Raw genomic sequence first — 14,715 nt, 5'->3', positions numbered from 1 at the left:
AAATTATTAAAAACCAAAGCGCTAATATTTAGAAGCTCAGGAAAAAAATGAAGATAACTTGAGTTTTTTTGTTACGTGTCCATCTCTCAACAACGTGTGTATTATTTTCATTGAAAAAATTACATTTATAACGAGAAATTTTTGAAAGAGATCTTAAAGGGACAATTCTAAAATACCTGATGTACCTACAAATAAAAAAAATATCAACATTTTTTCGCAGTGGTTACTATAGATTCGCTGGTTGTTTTATAAAGGAACAATAACCCCCCCCCCCCCCCCCCACCCGCATCCCATATCATCTCCTTTCGCTCACTAAAATGATTTTTTTTTTTCACCAGATATTAACGTTCCTTTATATTGACTGTTTTTTGAAAACTGGAAAATCACCCCCCCCCCCCCCCCCCCAAGAGCCGACTCTAGGACCGCCCCTGCTACGGCCCTGTTGTCAACTGTGATTGAGATACCTTTGACGGATGATTTATTGAAAAGTACGGTTTAAAAAGCACGATTTAAAAAAAAAAATAATTCAAAACTGCCACATGAAATTCATAACTTTTAAGTTCTCCGTATTGGATCGAAATGAATCTGAATTCATCATTAATATTGTGAATTTCGTTGGTTGATTTTGATCTTGATATCCGGAGATTTATCATGTTTTCTATTTTTATTTTTTCTTGCAAGAACACCTTGTAGCTCAAAGTATAAAGCAGTATGAAGCAGCCTTAAACAGATACTGACTAAAACGAGATTTGAACAAGGCTCAATTTGCACATAAGTACATATATTCTTTAAGGATAGTTAGATACTGCATCTGATAACAGTGGCGTTTACAGTGATTACGATACAAATCAATCCTTGGTGTACTGTCTAGGATTTCGTTATGGCTCGAGGCGGCAAAATGGGAAGCTCCGTCGAAGTTCTTGTGTGTTGATGTTTTACATTTCCGCCAATAAACCAAGCCCAGAAGATCAGATAGTATGTACTTGTTTTCGTAGCAGAAGGGCACCATCGATATCAGAACGGTTTAAAGCTCCGAGACACGGATCGCCGCCCTTAGTTGGGGGTAGTATTCGGTTGGTGAACGTTCTTCTTTTTCTGCAGCAAACTAAACTGGTCAAATTCGCCGATTAAATTGCGGTGTGCGGGCGCTTCCAATCGATAAAGACAGACACGTGCGAAGGAAAGTTGCGTGGAAAGCTCGGCAGATGTGTTTCACAGGTGATGTCTTCACCTGAATAGCCGTGGTACTGCTCAATAGACTGTAAACCTCTCAAGTTCTAGCTTGGAGGTTAAACTCATGAACTGATTAAAAGAAGTGAAATGTTGATTTGTAGAATTTTCCAATAAAAAAGCCTAGCCAAGAGAAGTTCCAAAATGACATCGAAACTTGCAAAAGTGATTTTGGTATCATACGTGATCATCCACACTGTAGATGGTCATTTCTGTAACACTACATTCCCGTTTAAACCTTTCAAGTAAGTATGTCAAATAACTGTTTGTAGAAAATTCAAACTTGAGTTATTCATCATTTAGGAAAGGGAAATGGAAAGTCATTGGGCTATATTATTTGAAGTTTTAGAGTATTTAGGGATCGTATTTGGCAGTGCGGCTATAAAAAAATGTCTACCGCTTCAATCGAAGACTCGCGCCATTAGGTTGGGCAACATATAAATGTGGCCATGTAGCCGGTAAGCATGCATCAGCTGGAAATGCGATGCAGGTTTGATTAATTTTCTTTTCTATGTTTTGCCTTGGCGAGTTGATTTTCGTTTCAATTCTTAGTTTGAACCTTTCTATCGTTTTATGATTCAAATGTACCTCTAGAGCAGCGGTCGGGGAACCGGGGTAAATTACCCCAAATGGGGTAAAAATGAAAGTTCGGGGAATAAAAATGAAATTTTTGAGAGCTAAAAGCATGTTGGTTTTATAAACTGTTAGTATTTTTTAGAGATGTGCCGAATACCGCCCAAAAACCGTTAGGCCGAATATTTGGCTCACCGAATAGTTGAGCAAAGTATTTGGCCGTTTTTTTTAATTCATACAACAACATAATTGTCAATTTTTGTCGAATAATTTTGGATAATTTATAAAATATTCAAAATTTATGCTGACATAAGTAGCTTGTCATCAAAAACTTAAGAGTTCAGTGAAGGATGTGTATTAGAGTGCCTCTAATTTGTAAGGGAAATTTAAAACCTGTGGAATGTTACGCGCTACAGGCTAAAATTGATGCTAGGCCTAGTACAAGATTCCATGCCAAGTTTGGGCCAGATCGGCCAGATTGGGTCGCTCAACGAGCCTGAAGTTTGTATGGGACTTTGAGACAACCAGTTTTTTTTTATCAATAACTCAAGTCCCTTTCAGCCGATTTCTTTTAAAAATGGGGTTTCTTAAAGCCTAAATTATGACAAATATTTAATCACAAAAGTGCATTTCGATTAAAGTTAACATAAAAAAGTTATTAGGCTTCAAAAATGGGCTGACATTTTAAAGGATGATATTCAACACTGTTAATGAGGCGTCAAAATGTTCGACCACCCCGAACGGAACACTCAATTTGACATGAATGCCATTTCGTCAAATCAACGATTTAGATTTATTTCTTGCGTTAGATTGTAAAATCTCAGATTTTTTCAAATATTTGGTTGTGGTTGTGGATAATATTTACGTGATAGTACAGATGAAGTGATAGTTCGGGTAGAAGTCAAGGCGAAACTTTAGGGGAGAAATACATTACTTGATACCCATTTCTTGTTTTCATCATATTTTCAAGTGAAAATTACACCCCAGCACCCTGTTTTCGCCGTAAATACGGATAAGCTAAATGTGATGATTATAAATGACATTTGCTTAGCAAAAAACTACATCGTTGAGGATAAATTTTTGTTCGTTTTTCTTTAAATTGCATAATCACAGGGGCTAAGGAACATGATTTTCAGTACTTTTACGGTTAAAATGAATGCCACACTTCGACCATTTTTCCTTAATTTGGAAGCATTTTAGACTGACTCAAGGCTACTTTTCTTTATAGTTCTTGTTAAAATTGTTTCACAAATAGCTGAGATTTTTTTTTAATTTTCGAAGCATGCTCGGTAGCAGAATTACCGTCAACTGGGGCAACATGCAACAATTTTCAACTTCAATGGCTTCTAAAAAACTTATGTTCACAGTTAATAGTATCCTTTATGCATCAAAAGTTTTAAGGATGCTGGGGCATCAAATTGGCGTAGTTAAAAAAATTATTGGTTTCTTCAGTTATTTTTAATTTTTTTAAAAACATGCGATTTTCACACTCCTTAGAAAATGGGGTAACTTGCAACAAACTTTGTTTTTAATGAAAAATCTTATGAACACGTATGAAAATTCATAGTTTTTTATATATTTGCGATGCCTTAAGGACCATTACGCATGACAACACCAATTGCAGTAGTTTTTGGGTCTGTAAAAACAAATTTTAACATTTTTTCTGAAAATAAGGATGCTGCATACATTAAGGGGTTAAATAATACTACGAAAAAATCTACAAGCTGAAATCACAAAAATAAATGTTTGGATGAATGAAATTCTAATGTTTACAAACGCGTGATGCAAAACATTCATATTCCAGCACATGGAAATGAGATTTACAAGGTATTTCTTTGATTTGCATTTTGTTGCATTTAACCCCAGACACCTAACTGAATTTTAAAAATATTCATTTAAAAAAATTGGGTGATGGTTCGAAAAATATTTTTACACCAACAATGTTGGTATAACATGTGGAAACCTGTAAAAAGTTTGTAGGTAATTTTATCAAGCCGATCCGTCATACTGGGTAAAGTTTTTTTCGGCATCAAAAAATGTTAAAATTTGTACATTTTTTGCTCGATTTTTCAAATTTTACATAAAAATAAAAAACTTAAGACAACTAGCTTAAGATGCGGGAAATTATGTCATCATCATTTTGTTATCATGAAAAGATAACTTTATTACAATACATTAAATTAAAAATTGATTAAATGTAGTGTTATATAAATGTTGCATCGAACCCCGCTGTTGCATGATGCCCCGTTTGACGGTATCGAATTATTTAAACGTAATAAATTTATCAAATCAGCAATTCCAAACATCAATACAACTTCCTCTTACCCGAATAAGACACTTTTTTTGAACAACAGCCAATTAAAACGATTAAACCTTCATTCTTGATTTGAAAAAATTCTATCGCTAGGAAAATCCTAGAAACGAAAGAAAACTTTAAATGGAACTATTTTTCGAAAAAGTAACATTATGGCAGCATTAGAAATCCTTGGTCCATGTGTTTTTTCGATTTGGTGGTTCTGATTGATACAACCATTCTGGATTGATTAAAAAAAATCCTATGTTAGGTAGAATAGATGAAACATAAACCTCGCCTAAAGGCCTTGAGTCAGTCTAAAATGTTTCCAAATTAAGGAAAAAATGGTTGATGTGTGACATCCATTAAAACCGGCAAAAGTCATGTTCCTTAGCCCCTGGGGTTATGCAATTTAAGGAAAAACGGTCAAAAATTTATCCTCAACGATGAAGTTTTTTGCTTAGCAAAATTATTTATAATCAACACTCTTAGCTTATGAGAATTTTTCAGCAAAAACGGGGTTTTGGGGGGTAATTTTCACTCGAAAATATGATGGAAACAAGAAATAGGGGTTAAGTTATTTAACGCGTTTCGCCTGGACTTCTACCCGAACTATCACTTCATCTGTGCTATCACGTGAATATTATCCACAACCACAACCAAATATTTAAAAAATCTGAGATTTTACAATCCAACGCAAAAAATAAATTTAAATCGGTTATGATTTGACGAAATGGACGCATCATAAAGCTTAGTTCATATAGAAATGGGAAACTTTCTTTTGCTAATAGCTAATTTTCTAGTTATTGGACATACAAAATTTTAACATCATGTTTGCCTGTATAAAGAACTATTTGACAATTTTTTTTAAATATTTATATTAACGTGTTTTTTTTTTAATTTGTTAGCTGTGATTCATCAAAACTTTACCTCAAACAACAAATTTTTGCTAGTTACACAGCTTGTAGGTAGTTTTTGAAAAAATGTCTTCAAAACGTGTTGTTTCAAAACATGTTTTTTTTAAAATGTGATAATCTGCAACTTTTTCGAAGATATCATAGTGATTTAAATGATAAATACAAAAAATGGAAAAATTATCTCACTTATTGATCAGGAAAAAAAAATTTTAAATAAAATATGCGCATTTTAAAATGATGAAACATTTTAGAACATACCATAAAGCTTTTTTGACATTTAAGCCTTCAAAAACCCCTTTGATCACGTTTTTCGAATTTTAAACCACTGTGCACTGTGAGCGGGAGGTGATGAATTAATTTAAATTGTATGATTTGAAAATTGAAATGCTCAACTAAATGGAATGTTCATAAGAATTCATGGTTTTTTCAAGTGCTTCAATATATTTAATAGGTCAAACAAATTATTATATTCTGAGCACATTTTTGCGATCTCCTCAATACATTTTTTGCCTTTCCTACAGAAAGGTATAGCTATCGGTCGATTTGGGAGATCATAAATTATGGGTCTTAGATGTACCTTTATAGGTATTTTACCTATCGAACCAGCTCGACAAGTTCTGACGATGTTTGTGTTTTTGTGTGTGCCAAACTAGGCTGCACAATAAAAATGATTTTAATCTTTAAAAAATTGTTTTTTTTCTCTTCAAACTATGATAAAAAAATGAAATGATTTAAAATGATCGCTCCAAAAAACGTATTCATTTGGTGTGCTAGCAATATCCAGCAATCACTAATCAAGATGATAACGAAACATGGCGCGATAAGCGATGGACTCGACATAATATGACAAGCATGACAATAATGACAAAAGTATATGCCTGACAGACCAACAAAGTTGTCAAAATTGAAATTTCAATCGGAGACTATGATAATTATGTTTTTGTATACCAGTCCAGCTTTTAGCCGAACCGGAGGTAAAATAATTCTGGGGCTGAAGCCCCGAATTTCAGTTCACGAAAAGTGGTTGCTGATACATAGTGTTAAATCACAGTAATCTAGAACCCCCATAGTCGTCAGAATCAGGCCCGTGCGAAGGGGGGTTGGTACGAAATTCAAATTTAGCTTAAAATAATAACAATTACAAAACAATACAATAAACAAAAAAAATACCATCAAGTCACCATTCACCGCCCAGACACCATTTACCGCCCAAAATCACCCTTTTGTGTGTATTTCGAAAAAACTGGGATATTTTCTCCAAAAATAAGACCTGTGTTCTGTGTCGGCATCATTGTTCGACCATTTCACTGAAAAATCATCACTTAATTACGCTAACTATAGCCAGAAATAAAATATTTGGTTTTTCGTTTCCGGTCAAATTATTGAATTCGACGCCTGTTAGCGAACTAAGCATAACTGTGATCCTAGGGAAAAAAGGGGTTTTGTTTACTAAATAGTACCTATTTGCCCTACAATCGACTTGAAACGATAGTTTGATTTTTGTAGAATAGATTTGCATCGGAAAATTTTCGATTTTTTCAATAGTTGTTGTTTTTTGAAGCGTTTAGTGATGGGCGGTAATTGGTGTATAAATAAAAGTATGGGTTCCTAATTACCGGTCACGCACAATTTCTTTGTTTTTAACGCATGTATTGTGTCAAAAGTGTAAATTGTAAGAAGCATTTAGTTTGATTACGTTAGAAAATGATGTTTTATCGCTGAAAGTAACCGATTACTTGAGGCTGTTTGCCGGGAATCATCATTTTGTCAGTCAACGCACTTTGTTAAAATTTGTACAAAATTTGCGGGAAAGATTTCACAAAATGTATTCTCTCAAGATCCAAAATATGGTTTTGACAGCTCGTTACATGGACAATATTAAAAAGAACAGTTTCCGTGTTGTTAGATAGTTTTTCCTTAAGAAAACATTTTCGATACCCGAAAAAGTCGAGTGGGCGGTAATAGGGCCAGTTGAACACCCCAAAGTTTAGTTAATTATTTTGAAAAGCGTACATTTTTCGCATTCCACTATTTTTTTTATTTAAAGTAGAGCAGTTTTGGAATGTATTGGAAAAGAAAGCGAATAAAAATCTGCCGTCGTTTTTTTATTACACATGTTTGAAGTTGAAAAACCGCTTAACTGGGCGGTAGATGGTGACATGATGGTACATTTCTTACATCATATTTTTACTCATGATTATCAAACAAACTCAGAAAATAATAAATTTTATTGATAAAACAAATCAAAATTTCGAAAACAAACTACAATGAAAGTTTCAAATCAATGAGATTTTCGATAAGTCATCCATAAATTTTTCAAAATGGTGTTCCTTATGCTGAACAAGAAATTTGCTTCACAATAAGTTCTTAGCAGTCTAGTTTTCAAATCTAAAATAAATATTTCCAAAACACTTTAAAAAAAATTTAATCATAAAATGAATTTCAGATCAGGTAAAAAAATTGACCATGATTAATTGATAGGAAATCAAAAGTAATTGTTATTTATTATTCATATTAATTTTCTTTTGTTTTATTCATTTTCAACTGGAGGGCAGAGATGTTAAAATCGCGAGTCTACATACTCGCACTTTGCCCTTCTTTGCAGAACGATTTTATTTCGTTAAACTCAATCTGCAATGATGCTATCTAAAGTTAAACTCGGAAAGCATCAGGAAGTAAGCTTCGGGTAAACTCGGCAGGAGTAAACAGCAATCGGGGGAAACATCAGCGAAGCAAACGAACAGTTATGCTAATTAAAAAAAAATAGTTTTCGTTCGGCAGCCGAACACATCAATCGGACAACGCATGGGGGCGTGGCTAAAATTGATAGATAGGTACAAGGGAACGGGAAACGAGCGAGAGAACGGTGTGAGGAATGTTAACTCGGTCCGTCGGGCAACGATCGCTCGTGAGCATTCGTGTACGGTAAGCTTCGTTCTGTTGTTTCGTTGGTGTGATTTTATTCCTGCGAGGCATGGAAAACATCAATTCGGAACTGTTCTCTTCGGCTGATGTCATGCTGAAGCAACTAGCAACGCAACGCAACGCAACGTTCCAATAAGATTGCGTTGCAACGCATTGGTATGTCATGCTGGCGCGACCTGTGACTTTGAAATTCCCTACAAATCAGCACTTCTCTACATCTGATAATGCTTTGAATCGTCTCCTTTCTTTCGGGAGCCATCAAAAACTCATCAAATCACGACCCGGATTGCAAGAATGCCAAAATTTGAACCGACAAAATTCCTTGTTTTTTTTGCCGGAACTAAGAATTCATGAAAATTTTCTCGCCGATTAAGATATTTTTTAGTTTATTATCACAAGTTCGGACAGATCTTCGTACTATTGTGCTTAAAACCCGGAATCACTGCTTCAAATCGAGAAAAAACAATATTCCTATTGGATTTCCTACTAGTCGCGCTACAAAACACATTGGCATCAGATTGGTCGCGCTATACAAAGCGACCAGTATGACAGGTCTGCGCGATTTCCATGGAGATCAAATGAGAGCTGGTTAGTCGTGTGAACGTTGCGTTGTAGGTCGCGTTGCTAGTTGCTTCAGCATGACATCAGCCTTCGTTTTGTGTGCAATCACGTCATGATTGGAACGAAGATAAAATCAATCTGCACACAACAAGTTAAACTCGGAATTAATCAGCCGAATGATTCTTTCCGAAGCGAGTCTACACACCGCTGCTGGAGGGTTGATTAAAAAATTCCGCAAGAGAGTATTGAATTTTTATAAGAAAAACTAATCGCGATTTGAAATATGAATTTTTGATTAGGAAAAAATCAAAAAATTCAGAATTGATAAACATACACAAATTTATCAAAAATATTTATATAAGTTTAAATAGCATGACAATTAAAATTCGGTAAATTATTTAAAAATTGAAAAAAAATGTACTTTAAAATTCGGTTAATTCATTTGAAAATTTCAACAAAGGAAATTAAATAGATAAGTTTTTCATTATTTGGGAAGGATTTTTTCATTAAACACATCTGTCCATTACAGGGCCGTAGGAAGAACGGCCTCATGGGGGGGGTTTTTGTGACCTATGATTTTCTATGATCCATTTGCTCCAAAAATGCACGAATTAACCCTTTAATGCATAGTGTTGTTTTAAAACAACACTAATCAAAATTCAAATATCTCGAAAACGCGTGGATATTTTTGAATGATGTTTTCACAAAAAATATTCTATAGATTAAAAAAAATTAGCCCATGGTATTTTTATTACGTTTTTTAAATGTATGTGTGAGATATGTAACAAAATATGAGGAAAAATTGCAAAAATCAAATTTATTTATTTTTTTGAAAAAAGTAGTTTTTGGAAAATCGCTCTTATTTCTTCAGATTTGCAAATTCTAACAAATTTTTTAATCTCAATCTATCACAAACACCTTCCTGTACCCAATTAACAAGGTTTTGATGAAATTAGCAAAACCGTATTGAAATTAATTAAAAATTTCAAAAAATATTTTTCATCTTTGATGCACCATAGCTTTTATTATACTCAAAATAACGTCTTCAAACCTGTTGAGTTTTGATTTTCAAATTCAAATGTTATTATTTCACTGAATCAATAACTGCAATTCTCATTTTAAAAAAGTCATGCATTAAAGGGTTAAAACAAAATCAAAAGATATATTTCTTATCATCTTTAACTTAACTTTTTTAGGTTTTTTTTAGATTAAAAGTTTTTTGTGTAACATAGAAAATTTTGAGAAAAAAAATCAAAAAATCTGTGAAATTGTGTACTAGATTTGTATAACGAATCCTTGAGGTTACATATTAGAGAACTTACTTTCATCAATGGTCAAAATCTTTGAATTTTCTCAAAAATCTGTTCAATTTAGCTTATCTGATTTGAATAAAAAATAAGTTTTTACAAGAAAGCCTTCGATTAAAAAAAAAACTTATTCTGAATTCCAATCAAATAAGCTAAATCTACCAACTTCTCCAGCAAATTCAAAGATTTAAACCATAAATGAAAAGATTTTAACCATAAATGAAAATAAATTGAAAAATAAAATAAATTCAAATTTGGCTCTCGATAAAATTTTTATTATAATACTATTTTATTTTTTGCAAAATATGACATGTTTCCTTTACGGAAATATTTTTAATAAAAATAAATTCCTTCAACCTTCAATAAAATCATGAGGATGTTTTTTTTTCAGGTTCAGAATTTCGATTCAAAACTCAGATTCAGAGTTAATATTCAAAATATGAAATTTTAATTTTGGACCTTTTTTTTTAGGTTCAATACGATTTCTGACATGTAAAAAACGATTTCTGAATTTAAATTCTAGATCGATATTTCGATATGAGCCAAGAATAGAAATTTGTTCTAGAGCCCTCAATCATCAATCTGCATTTATTTTTTCTGATTTTTTTAATTTTTAATCGGAATTAAATCTGAATTTTAAAAGATGAATCTTATTTTGAGTTTTCAAAAGGTTGCCATTTTGAAGATTTGAATTCTGCGAAACAATTAAGTTTAAGAACTTCGAATCTGAATATGAAACAAAAACTTATGATCATTTAGAGTCCGGCCGGGAACTTCATTTTGGTGATAACTACATTCCTAGGATTTGGATATACAAAATTTGACAGCGTTTTGTTGGTTATGAAAAGGACTTCAATGCCCATTTTTTATGTCTAAGTTTACGTGATTTTTTTTATTTGCGATGGAAAAGTACATGGTAAAAATATTTTTGCACAATTACTTCGGAAATCTTTAATTGTCGACTAAAAGCTCTTAATCACTGTTGATTTTTCTGAAATTTTTTTTGGCCTAAATAGGTAAAAAGTATAAGGAGACTCACTAGAATGCTCACGTTTTTCGATCAAACGAATAGTTTTTAAAACACAAGCGTTTGTAACTGTCCGGATTCTAAATAATGATAGCCTTAACATTGTGTATTTTCATGTTCGGAAAATAATTTTTTAATGCATATAAGTTTCAAAAATCATGGATAAAATTTTGAATGAAATGAAAAACCAAAATTGTATTACAAGGATGTTGCGAGCTGAAAAACAAGAATCCTAAACTAGATACATAATGCGAAATATGAAAATAGTAATACAATTTGGATTTTGATAATAGAGAACCAAAACCCTTAAATGGTTCAATCTATTTTATTGTTCAAAAATGAATTCTTAAAATCAAATGAGAAAATTTTGGAAATCTATAGCAGAATTTTGAACCTGGGATTAGTTTTCGAGGTTTTGGTATAAGTTCAGAGTAAAGATTGTTCATCTTGAATAACCTACCCAATCATCAAAATTTTATTAAGAAATTAAAAATTTGAGTGTAGAGTATAACACCTGGTTTGCCTTTCCTGGACCCTCATGGGGGGGGGGTTTAACCCCCAAAACCCCCCCCGTTCCTACGGCCATGGTCCATTATAAAAACTCATATATAGAATTTAAGTGATAACTCAAGGGAACAGTTTTTTGATGCTTATGTTTTAATAATTGATTTGGTAGATTTGAACGTCCTGAACTCGAATCTTTTGTCAAATTTGGACCATCGCATTTAGTTTTGATTCAGCTATATTTTATATTTCATTCAATTAAAGAATAACATTTTGTGATGATGATGATGCATGATCTAAAAAGGTACAATTCAAAAGTTCTTAAAAATTTAGAAAGATTTTCAAGTATTTTTGACTTTACTGCAGAAAGTTTAAAAAAACTTAATTTCATTCACAAATTTGTTGGAACCTGCAAAACGATTAGATTTAATTACTATATAATAAGAATGTTCAATCTGTCAGCTGGCCAGATATATACATGGATGCCGGAATATCTGTAAGTAAACTAACCAACATGATTGAATCGTTCTTTCAAAATATACCTTACATATATACAGTTCATACGAAGTCATGAGGTCCGGGTATGATGTATGCGCTGCATTGGAAATTCGTCGAACCTAATAACCTAAAGAAAGCACGTGAACTCATACATACTTAGACAGAAACTGCGGTGAATCCGTGTACCCATGGTGGATAACCAACATAAATACAGGGTCCGGCAATTGATGTGCTACATTGAAATAAACATATAAATTGATTAAAACAACAACTTTTTATTACAAATTCATTCAATTTCTCTTGAAAACAAATTACTTTTTCAAAATTCATTGGTAAAGTTCTACTTGTTCGCCGGTCGAGGAACGCATCGTATGAGGCCCGCAGGTGTTCTTGTGGTATTTCATCCCAGGCTGCCACGAGATGTCGCTTCAGGACTTCCACACCTCCATGTTTCTTAGAGCAGACTTCGGCCTCCAACATACTCCAAACAGCGAAGTCCATAGGGTTCAGGTCAGGCGAACTCGCCGGCCACTCGGAGCTCGAACCTACTGTCACCACAGTAGGTCGGCGTCCCCCACCATACCGTTTCTGTCCCCAACTTCTGCACACACTTTTATCGGGCAGCTCACGAACTATGTCCTTCTGCCGTTTACCAGGTAGGAACAAGGCAATCACAGTGCTACGTTTCTGTTCGAGATCCATTTTCCCGGATAACACCTGTTTACAAAAGTAGCACTTACATCCAATGATAGCTAAGACTTAATGTAAACAAAGCGACGAGGGGTCGTTCAATACTGTTTCGTGTGCAACGAAATAATTACTATTGAAGTAATGTAGCAGTTCAATTTTCGGACCCTGTACATACATGAATGCATTTTAAGGCGTTTTCTAGTGTTCCAAATGTTTTAGAGGGGGTTTAGAGAGCTTTTCCTCTAGCACTAAGGTATTCAACACATAAGATATAATACTTTATCAATAGCTTAATTTCTTCATAAACATGACGTGACATGATGAAACATTGATCGATTGTTGCCTGCACACTTTGTAAGGGAAGGTCAATGTCACTCCGTAAGCGTTCGCTGGATTTACTTTAAGATATATTTATCATTTTATAAGTTTACCATTCTTTATCATTTTATTTTTTAACTAACCTTTTTCGAATGCAGAATTCCCCCGCAGCTGGATCTGGACTATTTCTACCCACCCAATCAACTGCTGAATAAACCGGAAAAACTTTTGCAGGACATAGCATCGCAACCTGAAGCCATTCTGGTGCGGGGTAACTCTGTCTTCGTGTCCGCGTTCGGAGGCCGGATACTGGAGATTTCCAAAAACTTCCAAAAGATTCGCGTTCTCGCCAAATTCGGAACAGAATGCCGTAAGAATACTTATGTCTATTTAGGCGAAGAAACTACTTAACTAAAACGTGTTTTTCTTTTCTCGCAGGAGGAACATTTGCGGAACGGGAATGTGGGAGACCTCTGGGAATGGCCTTCGATACCCTGGGTGACAATCTGATCGTAGTGGAACCGTACTTTGGAATATGGCTGATCAATATACCGAGTGGTCATCGGAAATTGTTGGTCTCGCTAGATTTGGTTATTGGAGGCAAGGTGGCACGGAGAGCTAGGTCTCCTAATGGGGTGACAGTGGCCCAAAATGGTGACATCTTTTGGACCGATACATCATCAGACTTCGTTATTGAGGATGGATTGAAAATTCTACTTTCGAATCCGAGCGGTCGGTTGATACATTATTCTCGATTTACCGAAAAGAATCTGGTGTTGATGGATGGACTTTTCGGGGCCAACGGAGTGACATTGAGTACGGATGAAGGTTTTGTGCTGGTAGCTGAACTAGGAGGACAAATGATACGTAGATTTTATCTTAAAGGCCCCAAAGCTGGTACAGCTGATGTTTTCATGAAGGGTCTTCCGGGAGGTGTTGATAACATTGTTGGTGATGTGGATGGAGTTTGGGTTCCGATTGTTTTCCCCACTGATCGTCAGTATCCATCCATCTGGGCGGCTTTGGCCCCGCAGGCAAACTACCGGAGCAATCTGGTTCGTGAGATGTGTGTAATGGAGGCACCGGTTGAGGCACTCTACAAAGCCACTGGAAGTGCTCTTGCTCTGAGGGCGACAAATTTCATCGGAAATATGGCGATTGTTCAGTCCTTGATATCGCCCCGAGGAGTTCTGCTGCGAGTGGATTGGGAGGGTAATATTTTGACCGTGCTCTATAGCGATGATCAGGTGGTCAATCGGATATCTCATGCCACATTGATGGGCAATCAGCTGCTTCTGGGATCCCCTGTTCATCCGTTCATCGGTCGGGTTAAGTTACCCGATGAGGTTATGAAGATTGTGGCACCAAGCAAATTTAAAGGTTATTGGGTATTGCCATGAAAAATTATGCACTTTTGTTAATGTCACAAAAAGTTTTCAGAATAAAAAGAGTAACACCATTAAGTTTGGATAATAAAGCCATTTTTCTAACAAGTAGTGGTTTTTCATCAATAAATACGTCATATCTCTTTAAAATCATAATTCAGAGAGAGTATTCCAAATGCTGAACGGGAATCAGAATACAGAATCAAAAATCTAGAATAAGAATGCAAAATCAACATTCGGAATCAGAATTTATATTGCAAATCCCCAATACGAAAAGCTAGCGAAAACTGGAATTATTATTTTTTGCTAATGATTTCTATTAGCATCTTATAGTCTTTTAACCCTAATCCGCTCTTGATTGTTATTATGACACTATTGGAAGTTTGGCAGCTTGTAACTTTATTCGTGCATACAAATAAAAAATTTTCCCCGAAACCCCCAATGAATTCATGAAATCTTTAAACCCAGGCCCTTTTAAAACCTTGAG

The 14,715-nt window shown here is 34.5% G+C and overlaps 1 protein-coding gene across 1 annotated transcript; it reads left to right on the top strand.

Moving 5' to 3' along the window:
- The first annotated feature begins 1,074 nt into the window (after positions 1 to 1,074).
- On the top strand, positions 1,075 to 14,435 carry LOC129738765 (adipocyte plasma membrane-associated protein Hemomucin-like). Its single transcript, XM_055730043.1, has 3 exons — positions 1,075 to 1,475; positions 13,002 to 13,213; positions 13,282 to 14,435. The coding sequence occupies exons 1-3, from the start codon at positions 1,375 to 1,377 to the stop codon at positions 14,241 to 14,243; spliced, it is 1,275 nt and encodes a 424-aa protein (XP_055586018.1). The 5' UTR covers positions 1,075 to 1,374; the 3' UTR covers positions 14,244 to 14,435.
- Positions 14,436 to 14,715: the final 280 nt, after the last annotated feature.

This window comes from Uranotaenia lowii, chromosome 1 (assembly GCF_029784155.1).
Source record: "Uranotaenia lowii strain MFRU-FL chromosome 1, ASM2978415v1, whole genome shotgun sequence".
Taxonomy (NCBI): domain Eukaryota; kingdom Metazoa; phylum Arthropoda; class Insecta; order Diptera; family Culicidae; genus Uranotaenia; species Uranotaenia lowii.
The sequence above is the reverse complement of the archived record's forward strand: the minus strand, read 5'-3'. Positions and strand labels throughout refer to the sequence as shown.